Source organism: Hemibagrus wyckioides, linkage group LG02, assembly GCF_019097595.1.
Source record: "Hemibagrus wyckioides isolate EC202008001 linkage group LG02, SWU_Hwy_1.0, whole genome shotgun sequence".
Lineage (NCBI taxonomy): Eukaryota > Metazoa > Chordata > Actinopteri > Siluriformes > Bagridae > Hemibagrus > Hemibagrus wyckioides.
Window position 1 is genome coordinate 451,061 of NC_080711.1, and position 17,500 is coordinate 468,560.

At 63.1% G+C, this 17,500-nt stretch overlaps 1 protein-coding gene across 1 annotated transcript in view; it reads left to right on the forward strand.

Moving 5' to 3' along the window:
• The first annotated feature begins 195 nt into the window (after positions 1–195).
• Positions 196–17,500, forward strand: part of LOC131342385 (ras-related protein R-Ras-like) — an 18,294-nt gene continuing 989 nt past the window's right edge. Inside the window, exons 1-4 of the mRNA XM_058373167.1 lie at positions 196–317; positions 13,740–13,848; positions 15,310–15,428; positions 16,138–17,500. The exon at positions 16,138–17,500 is cut by the window's right edge and continues 989 nt beyond it. Coding sequence (XP_058229150.1) covers positions 250–317; positions 13,740–13,848; positions 15,310–15,428; positions 16,138–16,225 — 384 coding nt within the window. The 5' untranslated portion in view covers positions 196–249 and the 3' untranslated portion in view covers positions 16,226–17,500. The remainder of the gene's footprint in view (positions 318–13,739; positions 13,849–15,309; positions 15,429–16,137) is intronic.

Here is a 17,500-nt window from a genome sequence, read left to right on the forward strand (position 1 = left end):
GTCGGAAGGATATGGGAGTGTTTCCTAATTTGCATATTCATCCAGGTAGATCTGTTTCAGTGCCTTTTTGTTGTTTAATGACTTTCATGGATTTTTATTCTCAGTCATTGTCAGTATATAGACAAAACATGTAGTTTTAGAGACTTTAAAAAATAATAATGAGGAATTATGTTGACCTCTAACTCTGGTGTGTGTGTGTGTGTGTGTGTGTTAGTTTTGGACACAGCTGGTCAGGAAGAGTTTGGGGCGATGAGAGAGCAATACATGAGATCTGGAGAAGGCTTCTTACTGGTGTTTGCTCTGAATGACATCGGAAGGTAGGTCTGAGTGTGTGTGTGAGCGAGTGTGTGAGAGCGTGAGTGTGTGTGAGCGAGAGCGCGAGTGTGCGAGCCTTGGCCCGAGTGTCTCGAAGGCTTCGAGTGTCTTGAAGCGCTGAGTGTCTTGAAGCGCCAGAAGTGTCTGCGAGAGCCTGGCCCAGTGAGATGTCTGGCCTTGAGTGTCGCGAGAAGCCTTGAGTGTGCGTGGCCAGGCGCATGAATGTCTGCGTGGCCGAGCGCCAGTGTGCGTGGCGAGCGCCCAGTGTGCGTGGCGAAGCGCGAGTGTCGCGAGCGCCTTGAGTGTGCGTGGCGGAAGCGCAGTGTGCGTGGCGAGCGCGAAGTGTGTGGCGTCGCCGAGTGGCGGCGAGTGCGTCTGCGTGGCGAGTGCGTGCGTGGCGAGTGCGTCGTGGCGAGTGCGTCGCGTGAAGCCTTGAGTGTGTGGCAGCGTCACGAAGTGGCGAGTGTGTTTGGCCAGCGAAGTGTGGCCGCGAGTGTGTGTGGCGAGCGCTGGTGGCGAGCGCAGTGTGTGGCGAAGCGGCGAGCCTTGGCGAGCGCGAGTGTGTGGCGAGCGCGAAGTGTGTGGCGAAGCGAGTGTGTGTGGCGAAGCGCGAGTGTGTGTGGCGGAGCGAGTGTGTGTGGCGAAGCGCTTGAGTGGCGGCGTCGCGAGTGGCCCGGCGAGTGCGTGCGTGGCGAGTGCGTGCGTGGCGTGTGTCTGGCGTGAGTGTGAGCATGGCGTGTGGCGAAGGCGCTTGGCGTGTGGCGAAAGCGCGGCGTGTGGCGAAAGCGCGGCGTGTGTTTGCGTGTGGCGTGTCGCGTGTGGCGGCGTGTGGCGGCGTGTGCGTCGCGAGCAAGCGCGTGTCGCGTCTGGCAGCGTGTCTGGCAGCAGCGTGTCTGGCGGCGTGAGTATGTGCGTGTGTGTGCCTTGAGTGGCGGCGCGTGTCTGCAGCGGCGTGAGTATGTGCGTGTGTGTTCGCCAGTGGCGTGTGTGTGTCTTGCGAGTGGCGTGTGTGTGTGTCTGTGCGAGTGGCGTGTGTGTGAGTGGCGTGTGTGTGTCTTGGCGAGAGCGTGTGCTGTGCGAAGCGTGTGTCTGAAGGCGTGTGTCGCGAAGGCGTGTGTCTGCAGTGGCGTGTGTGCGCAGTGGCGTGTGTGTGTGTCTTGGTGGCGGCGTGTGTGTGTTCGCGAGTGGCGGCGTGTGTGTGTTTGCCCAGTGAAGCGGCGTGTGTGTGTTTGCGAGTGAGCGTGCGTGAGTGAGTGCATGCGTGCACGTGCGAGAGCGTGCGTGAGTGCGTGTGTGTGTGTGCGAGTGAGCGCGTGTGTCGCGTCTTGAGTGGCGTGTGTGCGTCTTGCAGTGGCGCGTGTGCGTCTTGGTGGCGCGTGTGTGCGTCTTGAGTGGCCGTGTGTGCGTCTTGCGAGTGGCGCGTGTGCGTCTTGTAGTGGCGGCGATGTCTTGCGTCTTGCGAGTGGCGGCGATGTGCGTCTTGTAGTGGCGGCGTGTGCGTCTTGGAGTGGCGGCGTGTGCGTCTTGTAGTGAGTGTCGCGCGAGTGAGTGAAAGTGTGCGAGTGAGTGAAAGTGTGTGCGCGGTGAGCATGTGTGTGTGCAGTGGCGTGCGGCTTGAGTGAGTGGCGTGTGTGCGCGAGTGAGTGAGTGAGCGTGTGTGTGCGCGAGTGAGTGAGCGTGTGTGCGCGAGTGTGCGCGAGTGAGCGTGTGTATGCGCGAGTGAGCGTGTGTGCGTGCGTGAGTGAGCGTGTGTGCATGAGCGTGTGTGCGTGCGTGAGTGAGCGTGTGTGCATGAGCGTGTGTGCGTGCATGAGCGTGCGTGAGGCGTAGCGTGGCGCATGCGTGTGGCGGCGTGCTGCGTGGCGCGCGTGGTGGCGGCGTGGCGAGTGCGAGTGGCGGCGGCGTGCGTGTGTGCGTGGCGTGTGTGTCTTGAGTGAGTGGCGTGTGTGTGTGCGAGTGAGTGAGTGGCGTGTGTGTCGCGAGTAGTGGCGTGTGTGCGAGTGTGCGCGGTGGCGTGTGTATCGCGAGTGGCGTGTGTGCGTCGCGTGGTGGCGTGTGTGCATGAGCGTGTGTGCGTGCGTGAGTGAGCGTGTGTGCATGAGCGTGTGTGCGTGCATGAGCGTGCGTGAGGGAGCGCGCGTGAGCGCATGCGTGTGAGCGAGCGTGCTTGCGTGAGCGAGCGCGTGAGTGAGCGAGCGTGAGCGAGTGCGAGTGAGCGAGCGCGTGCGTGTGTGCGTGAGCGTGTGTGTGTGCGCGAGTGAGTGAGCGTGTGTGTGTGCGCGAGTGAGTGAGTGAGCGTGTGTGTGCGCGAGTGAGCGTGTGTGCGCGAGTGAGCGTGTGTGTGCGCGAGTGAGCGTGTGTGCGTGCGTGAGCGTGTGTGCATGTGCAAGTGAGCGTGTGTGTGTGAGTGAGCGTGCGTGTGAGCGTGCGCGTGAGCATGTGTGCGTGTGACCGTGTGCGTGCGTGCGTGAGTGAGCTTGTGCGTGCGTGAGTGAGCTTGTGCGTGCGTGAGTGAGCTTGTGCGTGCGTGCGTGTGGCGTGTCGCGTGGCGTGTGTGCCTGCGTGTGTGTGGCGTGTATGCGTGGCGTGTGTGTGCGTGGCGTGTGTGCGTGGCGTGTGTGCGTGGCGTGTGTGCGTGGCGTGGTGGCGTGTGGTGGCGTGTGAGTGGCGTGTGAGTGGCGTGGCGGCGTGTGGCGTTTGCGGCGTGTGGCGAGCATGCCTGCGTGCGTCGCGTGTGGCGTGCGTGTGCGGCGTGTGAGTGTGTCTGGCGTGTGTGTGGCGTGTGTGGCGTGTGGCGGCGTGTGCGTGGCGGCGTCGCGTGTGAGCAAGCGTGCGTGTGGCGTGTGCGTGTGCGTCGCGGCGCGCAAAGTGGCGTGTGGCGTGCGTGGCAGCGGCGTGTGGCGTGTGCGTGCGTGTGGCGTGTGCGTCTGGCGTGTGCGTGTGGCGTGCGTGTGGCGTGCGTGTGGCGGCGTGTGGCGTCGCGTCGCGTGCGTGTGAGTGTTTGCGTGCGTGTGGCGTGCGTGTGGCGTCGCGTGTGGCGTGCGTGTGGCGTGCGTGTGGCGGCGTGTGGCGGCGTGTGTCGCGAGTGAGTGGCGTGTGTGTCGCGGTGAGTGGCGTGTGTGTGCGAGTGGCGTGTGTGTGCGCGAGTGGCGTGTGTGTGTGTGCGAGTGGCGTGTGTGTGTCTTGCGAGTGGCGTGTGTGTGTGTCTTGAGTGAGCGTGTGTGTGCGCGAGTGAGTGAGCGTGTGTGTGCGCGAGTGAGCGTGTGTGTGCGCGAGTGAGCGTGTGTGTGTGTGCGCGAGTGAGCGTGTGTGTGTGTGCGCGAGTGAGCGTGTGTGTGTGTGCGCGAGTGAGCGTGTGTGTGTCTTGTAGTGGCGGCGTGTGTGTCTTGTAGTGGCGGCGTGTGTGTCTTGCCAGTGGCGGCGTGTGTGTGTTGCGAGTGGCGGCGTGTGTGTTCAGTGGCGGCGTGTGTTTGCAGTGGCGTCGCGTGAGTGGCGTCGTGGTGAGTGCATGCGTGCGTGCGTGGCGAGTGCGAGTCGCGTCGCGTGAGTGCGTGTGTGCGTCTGCGAGTGGCGTGTGTGTGCGTCTTGCCAGTGGCGTGGCGATGTCGCGTCTTGTAGTGGCGCGTGTCGCGTCTTGCAGTGGCGGCGTGTGCGTCTTGGCGTGTGCGTGGCGTCGCGCGAGTGAGTGAAAGTGTGTGCGAGTGAGTGAAAGTGTGTGCGAGTGAGCATGTGTGTCTTGAGTGGCGTCTGCGACTGGTGAGCATGTGTGTTTGCGAGTGTGCGTCACGTGAGGAGGCGTAGCGTGAGCACATGCGTGTGAGTGGCGTCGTCGTCGTGGCGAGCATGTGAGTGGCGGCGTGTGTGCGTGGCGGCGTGTGTCTTGGCGTGGCGGCGTGTGCGCGTGGCGGCGGCGTGAAGTGGCGAGTGCGTGGCGGCGTGCGTGGCGTGTGCGTGAGTGTGTGTGCGCGAGTGAGTGGCGTGTGTCTTGAGTGAGTGGCGTGTGTCGCTGATGAAGTGGCGTGTGTGTCTGCGAGTGAGTGGCGTGTGTGTGCGTCGCGAGTGAGTGGCGTGTGTGCGAGTGAGTGGCGTGTGTCTTGCGAGTGAGTGGCGTGTGTGTCCGCAGTGGCGTGTGTGTGTGCCCAGTGGCGGCGTGTGTGCGTGCGTGGCGTGCGTGAGAAGCGGCGTGGCGCATGCGTGTGGCGGCGTGCTCAGCGCGGCGGCGTGTGCGTGGCGGCGTGTGTCGCGTGAAGCGGCGTGTCTTGGCGTGAGTGGCCAGCGTGTGAGTGGCCCAGCGTCGCGGCGGCGTGTGTCTTAGCGTGGCGGCGTGCCTTGCGTGGCGAGTCTGCAGTGGCCAGGCGGCGTGCGTGTGTGCGTGGCGTGTGTGTGTCGCGAGTGAGTGGCGTGTGTCGCGAGTGGTGGCGTGTGTGTGCGAGTGAGTGGCGTGTGTGCGAGTGAGTGGCGTGTGTGTGTCTTGTAGTGAGTGAGTGGCGTGTGTGCGCGAAGTGGCGTGTGTGCGAGTGGCGTATGTCTTGCGAGTGGCGTGTGCGTGCGTGGCGTGTGTGTGTGAGTGGCGTGCGTGTGGCGTGCGTGTGGCGTCGCGGCGTGAGCATGTGCGTGTGACCGTGTCGCGTGCGTGCGTGGGTGAGCTTGTGCGTCGCGTGGTGAGCTTGTGCGTCGCGTCGCGTGTGGCGTGTGCGTGGCGTGTGTGCGTGAGTGTGTGTGTGCGAGTGAGTGGCGTGTGTGTGTCTTGAGTGAGTGAGTGGCGTGTGTCTTGCGGTGGCGTGTGTCGCGCGAGTGGCGTGTGTCGCCAGTGGCGTGTGTGCGTGCGTGTGCGTGTGTGCATGTGCAAGTGAGCGTGTGTGAGTGAGCGTGCGTGTGAGCGTGCGCGTGAGCATGTGTGCGTGTGACCGTGTGCGTGCGTGCGTGAGTGAGCTTGTGCGTGCGTGAGTGAGCTTGTGCGTGCGTGAGTGAGCTTGTGCGTGCGTGCGTGTGTGAGTGGCGTCTGGCGTGCGTGTGTGTGTGGCGGCGTGGCGTGTGTGAGTGGCGTGTAGTGGCGTGTGAGTGGCGTGTGGTGGCGTGTGAGTGGCGTGTGTCGCGTGTGGTGCTAGCGAGTGGCGTGTGTGCGAGTGGCGTGTGCGTCGCGTGGCGTGTGCATGTGCAAATGGCGTGTGTGTGTGAGTGAGCGTGCGTGTGAGCGTGCGCGTGAGCGTGCGCGTGAGCATGTGTGCGTGTGACCGTGTGCGTGCGTGAGTGAGCTTGTGCGTGCGTGTGTGTGTGTGAGTGAGCGTGCGTGTGAGCGTGCGTGTGAGCGTGCGTGTGAGCGCGTGAGCGTGTGTGCGTGCGTGTGTGCGTGCGTGTGTGCGTGCGTGTGTGCGTGCGTGTGTGTGAGCGTGTGAGTGAGCGTGTGAGTGAGCGTGTGAGTGAGCGTGTGAGTGAGTGAATGAGCGTGAGCGAGCGTGTGAGCGTTTGCGCGTGTGAGTGTGTGCGTGTGAGCGTGCGTGTGAGCGTGCGTGTGCGTGAGCGAGCGTGTGTGAGTGTGTGCGTGAGCGTGTGTGAACGTGTGGCGGCGTGGCGGCGTGTGCGTGGCAGCGTGCGTGTGGCGTGTGCATCTGGCGGCAAGTGGCGTGTGCGTGGCGGCGTGTGGCGGCGTGTGGCGTGCGTGTGGCGTGTGTCGCGGCGTGTCGCGGCGTGTGTGCGTGCGTGTGCGTGTGGCGTGCGTGTGGCGGCGTGTGGCGTGCGTCGCGTGCGTGTGTGAGTGTTTGCGTGCGTGTGGCGGCGTGTGGCGTCGCGTGTGAGTGGCGTGCGTGTGTCAGCGTGCGTGTGGCGGCGTGCGTGTGGCGGCGTGTGTGGCGGCGTGTGTGGCGGCGTGTGTGTGGCGGCGTGTGTGGCGGCGTGTGTGTGGCGGCGTGTGTGTGGCGTGCGTGTGTGGCGTGCGTGTGTGTGGCGTGCGTGTGTGGCGTGTCTGTGTGTGGCGTGTCTGTGTGTGGCGTGTCTGTGTGGCGTGTCTGTGTGGCGTGTCTGTGTGTGGCGTGTCTGTGTGGCGTGTCTGTGTGTGGCGGCGTGTGGCGGCGTGTGGCGTGCGTGTGAGTGGCGTGCGTGTGAGTGGCGTGCGTGTGTGGCGTGTCTGTGTGCGGCGTGTGTGGCGGCGTGTGGCGGCGTGTGTGGCGGCGTGTGGCGGCGTGTGGCGGCGTGTGAGCATGCGTGTGTGTGAGCATGCGTGTGTGGCAGCGTGTGTGTGGCGGCGTGTGTGTGGCGGCGTGCGTGTGGCGGCGTGCGTGTGGCGTGCGTGTGAGCTGGCGTGTGGCGACGTGCGTGTGGCGGCGTGCGTGTGGCGGCGGCGTGTGGCGTGCGTGTGGCGGCGTGCGTGTGGCGGCGGCGTGTGGCGGCGTGTGGCTGGCGTGTGGCGGCGTGTGGCGTGCGTGTGGCGTGTGGCGTGTGTGTGTGGCGAGCATGTGGCGAGCATGTGTGTGGCGGCGGCGTGTGTGGCGGCGTGTGTGGCGGCGAGCTTGTGGCGAAGCTTGTGGCGGCGTGTGGCGTGCGTGTGGCGGCGTGTGTGGCGTGTGTGGCAGCGTGTGTGTGGCGGCGTGTGGCGTGGCGGCGTGTGGCGGCGTGTGGCGGCGTGTGGCGTGTGTGTGGCGGCGTGTGTGGCTCGGCGTGTGGCGGCGTGTGTGGCGGCGTGTGTGTGGCGGCGGCGTGTGGCGGCGTGTGGCGAGCTTGTGGCGGCGTGTGGCGTGCGTGTGGCGGCGTGTGTGGCGGCGTGTGGCGTGGCGTGTGGCGTGCGTGTGGCGGCGTGTGGCGTGTGTGTGGCGGCGTGTGGCGTGTGTGTGGCGTGTGTGTGGCGGCGTGTGTGTGGCGGCGTGTGTGGCGGCGTGTGGCGTGCGTGTGTGGCGTGCGTGTGGCGTGCGTGTGTGGCGTGTGTGTGGCGTGCGTGTGGCGGCGTGTGGCGGCGTGTGGCGGCGTGTGTGTGGCGGCGTGTGTGGCGCGGCGTGTGTGGCGTGTGGCGGCGGCGTGTGGCGGCGTGTGGCGTGTGTGTGGCGGCGTGTGGCGGCGTGTGGCGGCGTGCGTGTGGCGGCGTGCGTGTGGCGGCGTGTGGCGTGTGTGGCGGCGTGTGCGTGTGGCGGCGGCGTGTGTGTGGCGGCGTGTGTGGCGGCGTGTGTGTGGCGGCGTGCGTGTGGCGGCGTGTGAGTGTGCGTGTGGCGGCGTGTGTGTGGCGTGTGGCGGCGTGTGTGTGGCGGCGTGTGGCGGCGTGTGGCAGCGTGTGGCGGCGTGTGTGTAGCGGCGTGTGTGGCGGCGTGTGTGTGGCGGCGTGTGTGGCGGCGTGTGTGTGGCGTGCGTGTGTGTGGCGTGTGGCGGCGTGTGTGTGGCGGCGTGTGTGGCGGCGTGTGTGTGGCGGCGTGGCGGCGTGTGGCGGCGTGTGTGGCGTGTGGCGGCGTGTGTGGCGGCGTGTGTGTGTGGCGTGTGGCGTGGCGGCGTGTGTGGCGGCGTGTGTGGCGGCGTGTGTGTGGCGTGCGTGTGGCGGCGTGTGGCGGCGTGTGTGTGTGGCGTGTGAGTGTGCGTGTGGCAGCGGCGTGCGTCGCAGCGGCGGCGTCGCGTGTGGCGGCGTGCGTGTGGCGGCGTGCGTGTGGCGGCGTGCGTGTGGCGTGCGTGTGGCGGCGTGCGTGTGGCGGCGTGCGTGTGGCGGCGTGTGGCGTGTGGCGTCGCGTGTGAGCTGGCGTGTGGCGGCGGCGTGTGGCGTGTGTGGCGGCGTGTGGCGTGCGTGTGGCGGCGTGCGTGTGAGGCGTGTGGCGGCGTGTGGCGGCGTGTGGCGTGTGTGTGGCGGCGTGTGGCGTGTGGCGTGTGTGTGGCGTGTGGCGTGTGTGTGGCGTGTGGCGGCGTGTGGCGGCGTGTGGCGGCGTGTGTGGCGGCGTGTGGCGTGTGTGGCGGCGTGTGTGGCGGCGTGTGTGGCGGCGTGTGTGGCGGCGTGTGGCGGCGTGTGTGTGGCGTGCGTGTGGCGGCGTGTGTGGCGGCGTGTGTGGCGGCGTGTGTGGCGTGTGGCGGCGTGTGGCGGCGTGTGGCGGCGTGTGTGGCGTGCGTGTGGCGGCGTGCGTGTGGCGGCGTGTGGCGGCGTGTGTGGCGGCGTGTGTGGCGGCGTGTGTGGCGGCGTGTGTGTGGCGGCGTGTGGCGTGCGTGTGGCGGCGTGTGGCGTGTGTGGCGGCGTGTGTGTGGGCGTGCGTGTGGCGGCGTGTGGCGTGTGGCGGCGTGTGTGTGGCGGCGTGTGTGGCGGCGTGTGTGTGGCGGCGTGCGTGTGGCGGCGTGTGTGGCGGCGTGTGGCGTGCGTGTGGCGGCGTGTGTGTGGCGGCGTGTGTGGCGGCGTGTGGCGTGTGTGGCGGCGTGTGGCGTGTGGCGTGGCGTGTGGCGTGGCGTGGCGTGCGTGTGGCGGCGTGTGGCGTGTGGCGTGTGGCGGCGTGTGTGGCGTGTGGCGGCGTGTGTGGCGGCGTGTGTGCGGCGGCGTGTGTGTGGCGGCGTGTGGCGTGCGTGTGTGGCGTGCGTGTGTGGCGGCGTGTGTGGCGTGCGTGTGGCGGCGTGTGGCGTGTGGCGGCGTGTGGCGGCGTGTGTGTGGCGTGTGGCGGCGTGTGTGGCGGCGTGTGTGGCGTGTGGCGTGTGGCGGCGTGTGGCGGCGTGTGTGTGGCGGCGTGTGGCGTCGTGTGTGGCGTGCGTGTGGCGTGCGTGTGTGTGGCGTGCGTGTGGCGGCGTGGCGGCGTGTGGCGGCGTGTGTGGCGGCGTGGCGGCGTGTGTGTGTGGCGGCGTGTGGCGGCGTGTGGCGTGTGTGGCGGCGTGTGTGGCGTGTGGCGGCGTGCGTGTGGCGGCGTGCGTGTGGCGGCGTGTGGCGTGGCGGCGTGTGTGCGTGTGGCGGCGGCGTGTGTGTGGCGGCGTGTGTGGCGGCGTGTGTGTGGCGGCGTGTGTGGCAGCGGCGTGCGTGTGGCTGGCGTGTGAGTGTGCGTGTGGCGGCGTGTGTGGCGTGTGGCGGCGTGTGTGTGTGAAAGCGGCGTGTGGCGGCGTGTGGCGGTGTGTGGCGGCGTGTGTGGCGGCGTGTGTGGCGGCGTGTATGTGGCGGCGTGTGGCGTGGCGTGTGTGTGTGGCGTGTGGCGGCGTGTGTGTGGCGTGTGTGTGGCGGCGTGTGTGGCGTGTGGCGGCGTGTGTGTGGCGGCGTGTGGCGGCGTGTGTGTGGCGGCGTGTGGCGGCGGCGTGTGTGTGGCGTGCGTGTGGCGGCGTGTGTGTGGCGTGTGGCGTGCGTGTGGCGGCGTGCGTCGGCAGCGGCGTCGTCGCGTGTGGCGTGCGTGTGGCGGCGTGCGTGTGGCGTGCGTGGCGGCGTGCGTGTGGCGGCGTGCGTGTGGCGGCGTGTGTGTGGCGTGTGGCGTGCGTGTGAGCTAGCGTGTGGCGGCGGCGTGTGGCGTGTGTGGCGGCGTGTGGCGTGCGTGTGGCGGCGTGCGTGTGAGGAAGCGTGTGGCGGCGTGTGTGGCGGCGTGTGGCGTGTGTGTGGCGGCGTGTGTGTGGCGTGTGTGGCGTGTGTGGCGGCGTGTGTGGCGGCGTGTGGCGGCGTGTGTGGCGTGTGCAGCGTGTGTGTGGCGGCGTGTGTGGCGTGTGTGTGGCGGCGTGTGGCGGCGTGGCGGCGTGTGGCGGCGTGTGTGGCGTGCGTGTGGCGGCGTGTGTGTGGCGGCGTGTGTGGCGGCGTGTGGCGTGTGTGGCGGCGTGTGTGGCGGCGTGTGTCGTGGCGGCGTGCGTGTGGCGGCGTGCGTGTGGCGGCGTGCGTGTGTGGCGTGTGGCGTGTGGCGGCGTGTGTGTGCGTGTGTGGCGGCGTGTGTGGCGGCGTGTGTGGCGGCGTGTGGCGGCGTGCGTGGCGGCGTGCGTGTGGCGGCGTGCGTGTGGCGGCGTGTGAGTGTGCGTGTGGCGGCGTGTGTGTGGCGTGTGTGGCGGCGTGTGTGTGTGTGTGTGTGGCGTGTGTGGCGTGTGGCGTGTGTGGCGTGTGGCGTGTGGCGGCGTGTGTGCGGCGTGTGTGTGGCGTGTGTGTGGCGGCGTGTGTGTGGCGGCGTGTGTGTGGCGGCGTGTGTGGCGGCGTGTGTGGCGGCGTGTGTGTGGCGGCGTGTGTGTGGCGGCGTGTGTGGCGTGCGTGTGGCGTGCGTGTGGCGGCGTGCGTGTGGCGGCGGCGTGCGTGTGGTTAGCGTGTGGCGGCGGCGTGTGGCGTGTGTGGCGGCGTGTGGCGTGCGTGTGTGGCGGCGGCGGCGTGTGGCGTCGCGGCGGCGTGCGTGTGGCGGCGTGCGTGTGGCGGCGTGCGTGTGGCGGCGTGCGTGTGGCGTGCGTGTGAGCTAAGCGTGTGGCGGCGGCGTGTGGCGTGTGTGGCGGCGTGTGGCGGCGTGTGGCGTGCGTGTGGCGGCGTGCGTGTGAGGAAGCGTGCGTGTGGCGTGCGTGTGGCGTGCGTGTGGCGTGCGTGTGGCGGCGTGTGTATGTGGCGGCGTGTGTGGCGGCGTGTGTGTGTGGCGGCGTGTGTGGCGGCGTGTGTGGCGGCGTGTGTGTGGCGGCGTGTGTGTGGCGGCGTGTGTGTGGCGTGTGTGTGATCGGCGTGTGTGGCGTCGCAGCGGCGTGCGTGTGGCGGCGTGCGTGGCGGCGTGCGTGGCGGCGTGTGGCGGCGTGCGTGTGGCGTGCGTGTGGCGTGCGTGTGGCGTGCGTGTGGCGGCGTGTGTGGCGTGCGTCGCGTGTGGCGGCGTGCGTGTGGCGGCGTGTGGCGTGTGGCGTGTGTGGCGTGCGTGTGGCGGCGTGTGTGGCGTGCGTGGCGGCGTGCGGCGTGCGTGTGGCAGCGTGCGTGTGGCGGCGTGCGTGTGTGGCGGCGTGCGTGTGGCGTGCGTGTGGCGGCGTGTGTGGCGTGCGTGTGAGTGGCGTGCGTGTGGCGGCGTGCGTGTGGCGGCGTGTGGCGTGTGAAGCGGCGTGTGTGTGTCGCGGCGTGCGTGTGGCGGCGTGCGTGTGGCGGCGTGCGTGTGGCGTGCGTGTGAGCTAGCGTGTGGCGGCGTGTGGCGTGTGTGGCGGCGTGTGGCGTGCGTGTGGCGGCGTCGCGTGTAGCGGCGTCGCGTGTGGCGGCGTGCGTGTGGCGGCGTGCGTGTGGCGGCGTGCGTGTGGCGGCGTGCGTGTGGCGGCGTGTGGCGTGCGTGTGGCGGCGTGTGGCGTGCGTGTGGCGTGCGTGTGGCGGCGTGCGTGTGGCGGCGTGCGTGTGTCGCGGCGTGCGTGTGTCTGCAGCGTGCGTGTGGCGGCGTGCGTGTGGCGGCGTGCGTGTGGCGTGTGGCGTGCGTGTGAGCTAAGCGTGTGGCGAGCTAAGCGTGTGGCGAGCTAGCGTGTGGCGGCGGCGTGGCGGCGTGTGGCGGCGTCGCGTGTGGCGGCGGCGTGTGGCGTGCGTGTGGCGGCGTGTGTGATGAAGCGGCGTGTGTGGCGTGCGTGTGGCGGCGTGCGTGTGGCGGCGTGCGTGTGGCGGCGTGCGTGTGGCGGCGTGCGTGTGTCTGGCGTCGCGTGTGGCGGCGTGCGTGTGGCGGCGTGTGTGGCGTGTGGCGTGCGTGTGAGCTAAGCGTGTGGCGGCGTGTGTGGCGTGTGGCGTGCGTGTGAGCTAGCGTGTGGCGAGCTAGCGTGGCGTGTGGCGTGTGGCGTGGCGTGTGTGGCGGCGTGTGGCGGCGTGCGTCGTGCGTGTGTCCGGCGTGCGTCGCGTGTGGCGGCGTGCGTCGCGTGTGGCGGCGTGCGTGTGGCGGCGTGTGTGGCGGCGTGTGGCGTGCGTTTGGCGTGCGTGCGTGGCGGCGTGTGGCGTCGCGTGTGGCGGCGTGCGTGTGGCGGCGTGCGTGTGGCGTGCGTGTGTGCGGCGTGCGTGCGTGTGGCGGCGTGCGTGTGGCGGCGTGCGTGTGGCGGCGTGTGTGGCGTGTGAGCTAGCGTCTGGCGGCGGCGTGTGGCGTGTGTGTGGCGGCGTGTGGCGTGCGTGTGGCGGCGTGCGTGTGGCGGCGTGCGTGTGGCGGCGTGCGTGTGGCGGCGTGTGTGGCGTGTGTGGCGTGCGTGTGAGCTAGCGTGTGGCGGCGGCGTGTGGCGTGTGTGGCGGCGTGTGGCGTGCGTGTGGCGGCGTGCGTGTGGCGAGCCTGCGTGTGGCGAGCCTGCGTGTGGCGGCGTGTGTGGCGGCGTGTGTGGCGGCGTGTGGCGTCGCGGCGTGGCAGCGGCGTGGCGGCGTGCGTGTGGCGGCGTGCGTGTGGCGGCGTCGCGTGTGGCGTCGCGTCTGGCGGCGTGCGTGTGGCGTGCGTGTGGCGTCTGGCGTGTGGCAGCGGCGTGTGTGTGGCGTGTGTGGCGTGTGGCGTGTGGCGTGGCGTGTGGCGTGTGTGTGGCCCAGCGTGTGGCGTGCGTGTGGCGGCGTGTGGCGTGCGTGTGGCGGCGTGCGTGTGGCGGCGTGCGTGTGGCGGCGTCGCGTGTGGCCCGGCGTGTGTGGCGGCGTGCGTGTGGCGGCGTGCGTGTGGCGGCGTGTGTGTGGCGTGTGGCGTGCGTGTGAGCTGGCGTGTGGCGGCGGCGTGTGGCGTGTGTGGCGGCGTGTGGCGTCGCGTGTGGCGGCGTGCGTGTGGCGGCGTGCGTGTGGCGAGCCTGCGTGTGGCGAGCCTGCGTGTGGCGGCGTGTGTGGCGGCGTGTGTGTGGCGGCGTGTGGCGTGCGTGTGGCGGCGCGTGGCGGCGTGCGTGTGGCGGCGTGCGTGTGGCGGCGTGCGTGTGGCGTCGCGTCGCAGCGGCGTGCGTGTGGCGGCGTGCGTGTGGCGTGCGTGTGGCGTCTGGCGTGTGTGTGTGGCGTGTGGCGTGTGTGGCGTGCGGCGTGTGTGTGGCGTGTGGCGTGTGTGGCGTGCGTGTGGCGTCGCGTGTGGCGTGCGTGTGGCGTGCGTGTGGCGTCGCGTGTGGCGGCGTCGCGGCAGCGTCGCAGCGGCGTGCGTCGCAGCGGCGTGCGTGTGGCCCGGCGTGCTGGCGGCGTGCGTGCGTGTGGCGGCGTGCGTGTGGCGGCGTGCGTGTGGCGGCGTGTGGCGTCGCGTGTGAGCGAGCGTGCGTGTGAGCGAGCGTGTGTGTGAGCGTGTGTGAGCGTGCGTGTGAGCTAGCGTGTGAGCGAGCGAGCGTGTGAGCGTGTGTGTGAGCGAGCGTGTGAGCGTGCGTGTGAGCGAGCGTGCGTGTGAGCGAGCGTGTGTGTGAGCGTGCGTGTGAGCGAGCGTGTGTGTGAGTGTCAGTCTTATGAGAGTTGTGTGTTTTCTCCTGATTTATTCTTCATTATAAGCATGCTGTATGTCAGCAGTGGAGTTCAGTGGTCAGTGTGTTGGGGCTGACCAGACATGGTCTCAGTACTGCAGTGTGGAGAAACTCCTCCCCTGTGCTGCAGCTCTCATCTCTTCACTCCTTTACAGCTACAACGAGATCCAGAAGTTTCACACTCAGATCCTGAGGGTAAAGGACAGAGATGATTTCCCCATGGTCCTGGTGGGCAACAAGTCTGATCTGGAGCAGCAGAGAGTGGTAAAGACTCCATCACACTGGTTTGTGTGTGTGTGTGTGTGTGTGTGCGTGTTTATTTCGTGTGTGCGTGTTTATTTCGTGTGTGCGTGTTTATTTCGTGTGTGCGTGTTTATTTCGTGTGTGCGTGTTTATTTCGTGTGTGTGTGTTTATTTCGTGTGTGTGTTTATTTCGTGTGTGTTTATTTCGTGTGTGTGTGTGTGTTTATTTCGTGTGTGTGTGTGTTTATTTCGTGTGTGTGTGTGTTTATTTCATGTGTGTGTGTGTTTATTTCGTGTGTGTTTATTTCGTGTGTGTGTGTTTATTTCATGTGTGTGTGTGTTTATTTCGTGTGTGCGTGTTTATTTCGTGTGTGCGTGTTTATTTCGTGTGTGCGTGTTTATTTCGTGTGTGCGTGTTTATTTCGTGTGTGCGTGTTTATTTCGTGTGTGTGTGTTTATTTCGTGTGTGTGTTTATTTCGTGTGTGTTTATTTCGTGTGTGTGTGTGTTTATTTCGTGTGTGTGTGTGTTTATTTCATGTGTGTGTGTGTTTATTTCGTGTGTGTTTATTTCGTGTGTTTATTTCGTGTGTGTATGTTTATTTCGTGTGTGTGTGTTTATTTCGTGTGTGTGTTTATTTCGTGTGTTTTTCGTGTGTGTGTTTATTTCGTGTGTGTGTGTGTTTATTTCGTGTGTGTGTGTGTTTATTTCGTGTGTGTGTTTATTTCGTGTGTGTGTGTTTATTTCGTGTGTGTGTGTTTATTTCGTGTGTGTGTTTATTTCGTGTGTGTGTGTGTTTATTTCGTGTGTGTGTTTATTTCGTGTGTGTGTGTTTATTTCGTGTGTGTGTTTATTTCATGTGTGTTTATTTCGTGTGTGTGTGTGTGTTTATTTCGTGTGTGTGTTTATTTCATGTGTGTTTATTTCGTGTGTGTATGTGTGTGTGTGTGTTTATTTCGTGTGTGTGTTTATTTCATGTGTGTTTATTTTGTGTGTGTGTGTGTGTTTATTTCATGTGTGTTTATTTTGTGTGTGTGTGTTTATTTCGTGTGTGTGTGTGTTTATCAGGCGATGAGATTGTGTTTGTAAAGTGAGAATTTTAATATCTATCACAGAGATTTCACCAGAACTGTAGAGCGCAGCATTCACCCATCTGAGTGGAACAGGGTCTCATATGGAGGTTATAGCAACCTTATGACATGGTACTGACCAGGCCTTTAAGAGGCTCTCAGTCCAGATCATGACCCCAGTTTATCTAACAGTTTCACCCAAGTCTTATTTCTCATTTCCTCTTCCTTCTCTTCTACTGTTTATGAAACTTTCAGCAACACAACATTGTTTATCTTCTGTTTACCCTCAGATTTATTTCTCCTTTTTAATAAACACAATCCAAACAAAAAGAACATCAGCAGCAGAGGCCACACCCACCACAAACACTTCTTAGTGTTAGTGTGAGTGTAGAATAACGCTGTTGTGTATCTAGGTGTCAAGAGAAGAGGCCATGTCTTTTGCCAAAGAGAACCGGATCCACTATATGGAGTCATCAGCAAAGAACCGCTACAACGTGGACGAGGCTTTCCTGGAGGTGGTGCGAGCAATAAGGTAAGACTCTTGAATACCACCATGGCTTACAATGCTGATGTTAGAAGATCATGACAGTGTAGTTATTTTATATTATACACTGGTCAGCCATAACACTGTGGGCACTGACCGGTGAAGTGAATCAGACTGAGTATCTCCTCATCATGGCACCTGTTAGTGGGTGGGATATATTAGGCAGCAAGTCAACATTTTGTCCTCAAAGTTGATGTTAGAAGCAGGAAAAATGGACAAGTGTAAGGATTTGAGTGAGTTTGACCAAAAGGACCAAATAGTGATGGCTAGAACACTGGATCAGAGCATCTCCAAAACTGCAGCTCTTGTGGGGTGTTCCCGGTCTGCAGTGGTCAGTATCTATCAAAAGTGGTCCAAGGAAGGAACAGTGGTGAACCGGTGACAGGGTCATGGGCGGTCAAGGCTCATTGATGCACGTGGGGAGAGAAGGCTGGACCGTGTGATCCGATCCAACAGACGAGCTACTGTTGATCAAACTGCTGAAGAAGTTAATGCTGGTTTTGATAGAAAGGGGTCAGAATACACAGTGCAGGACGGGTCAGGGCTGTTTTAGCAGCAAAAGGGACCAACACAATATTAGACAGATGGTCATAATGTTATGTCTGGTCAGTGTAGTTTTAAGTAACTGAGTTGGAATTGTGAGTGAGTAAGATTTGCAGAGTTTTCTCTTTCTCTCCTGTTTCCCTCTCATGTGTAGAAAGTTCCAGGAGACAGAAAGTCCTCCTCAGCTTGCCAATCACGCTGGGAAGCAGAAGAGCAGCGGGTGTCCATGCACCATCCTCTGATCGCCTTCACACACTGTTGCCATGGAGACTGAAGCCCCCCCCCATGTCTGGTGCCTTGTGTGTGTGTGTGCTTTACATCAATCAGTGATCCTGATCATTCAAAGGTGTTTAAATGTGTTTATTTTTTAATCCTGCACTTTTTTTTTTACATCAAGTTCATTTTAAAGTGTATCTTTTTGATTTTATATGTTCAGTGCATAGGTTTGAGCATTTCATAGTGTGTGTTCAGCAGTGTAGCAAGCAGCAATGAACAGAGCTGTACATATATACTGTGTGTGTGTGAGAGTGATATACACACAATTACTTTGTGTCTGATTAATAAGCTGCTTTATTATTCACTGAAAATAACATCAGAAGGGAAAGCATGTTTCTCACACTGGGCTCTCCTGTGTGTGTGTGTGTGTGTGTGTGTGTGTGTGAGAGCGAGAGAGACATCATTACAGATTATGGCTGTAGTAGGAAAAAAAAGAAATCCCATGTACTCCAAATTCACTACTAATAGAAATGTAAATGTTTCAGCAGCATTTAGACTTTTCATCTCTGTGAGTTTGGAGTAAACTGCTTTATTGCTTTTCTGTTCTTTTCTCACTGCATATACACACACACACACACACACACACACACACACAGACAGGAGAAATCAGAGTGAAACACATCATAGTTTACCTTTAATCAGCTGTAGTTTAAAGGGAACTGTGTAAAACTCTTTCCAGTGTGAGGATTTGAGGAGATTTCGTGTATTTTAGCATGGTTAGCTAATCATCAGCCCCCTCACCACACCAGGACCGTCAGTTTGTACCGTGTTAAACAGGAGGCTGTTCCATGTTGACTACAGTAGCCTGCTGGTTTCAGTTCAAGACTAAAGAAGTAAAGTTCACCCACAGAGCACATCTCCTCCTGCGTTCACGCTGCTGAGCAGCAGCCCGTCCTTTATTATCCACACACTGTGTGAGGGTGAGCCGCGGTGACGTGACGTGATGTTTATGTTTAGAAAGAAGTGAATAATAAAAATGATCGTTTCGAACAATTCCTCAAACCTCGAGTCCTACAACATGCGCAGTTTCCTTAGTTCATTACTTTCTAACTGAAATGAGTTCCACCGTACTATCTGACACACAGCAATGAAAGAAAAACCTGTACACACCCCCCGGTCTCACCTTCTGTCCTTTAATACACCTGTAGATATCTTCGGAAGATAAAGAAAGCTCAGAGGTCATTATTGTGTATGTAGATCGTGCAATTAGCTCAATTCATTAATCTGAGGACGACCCGAGT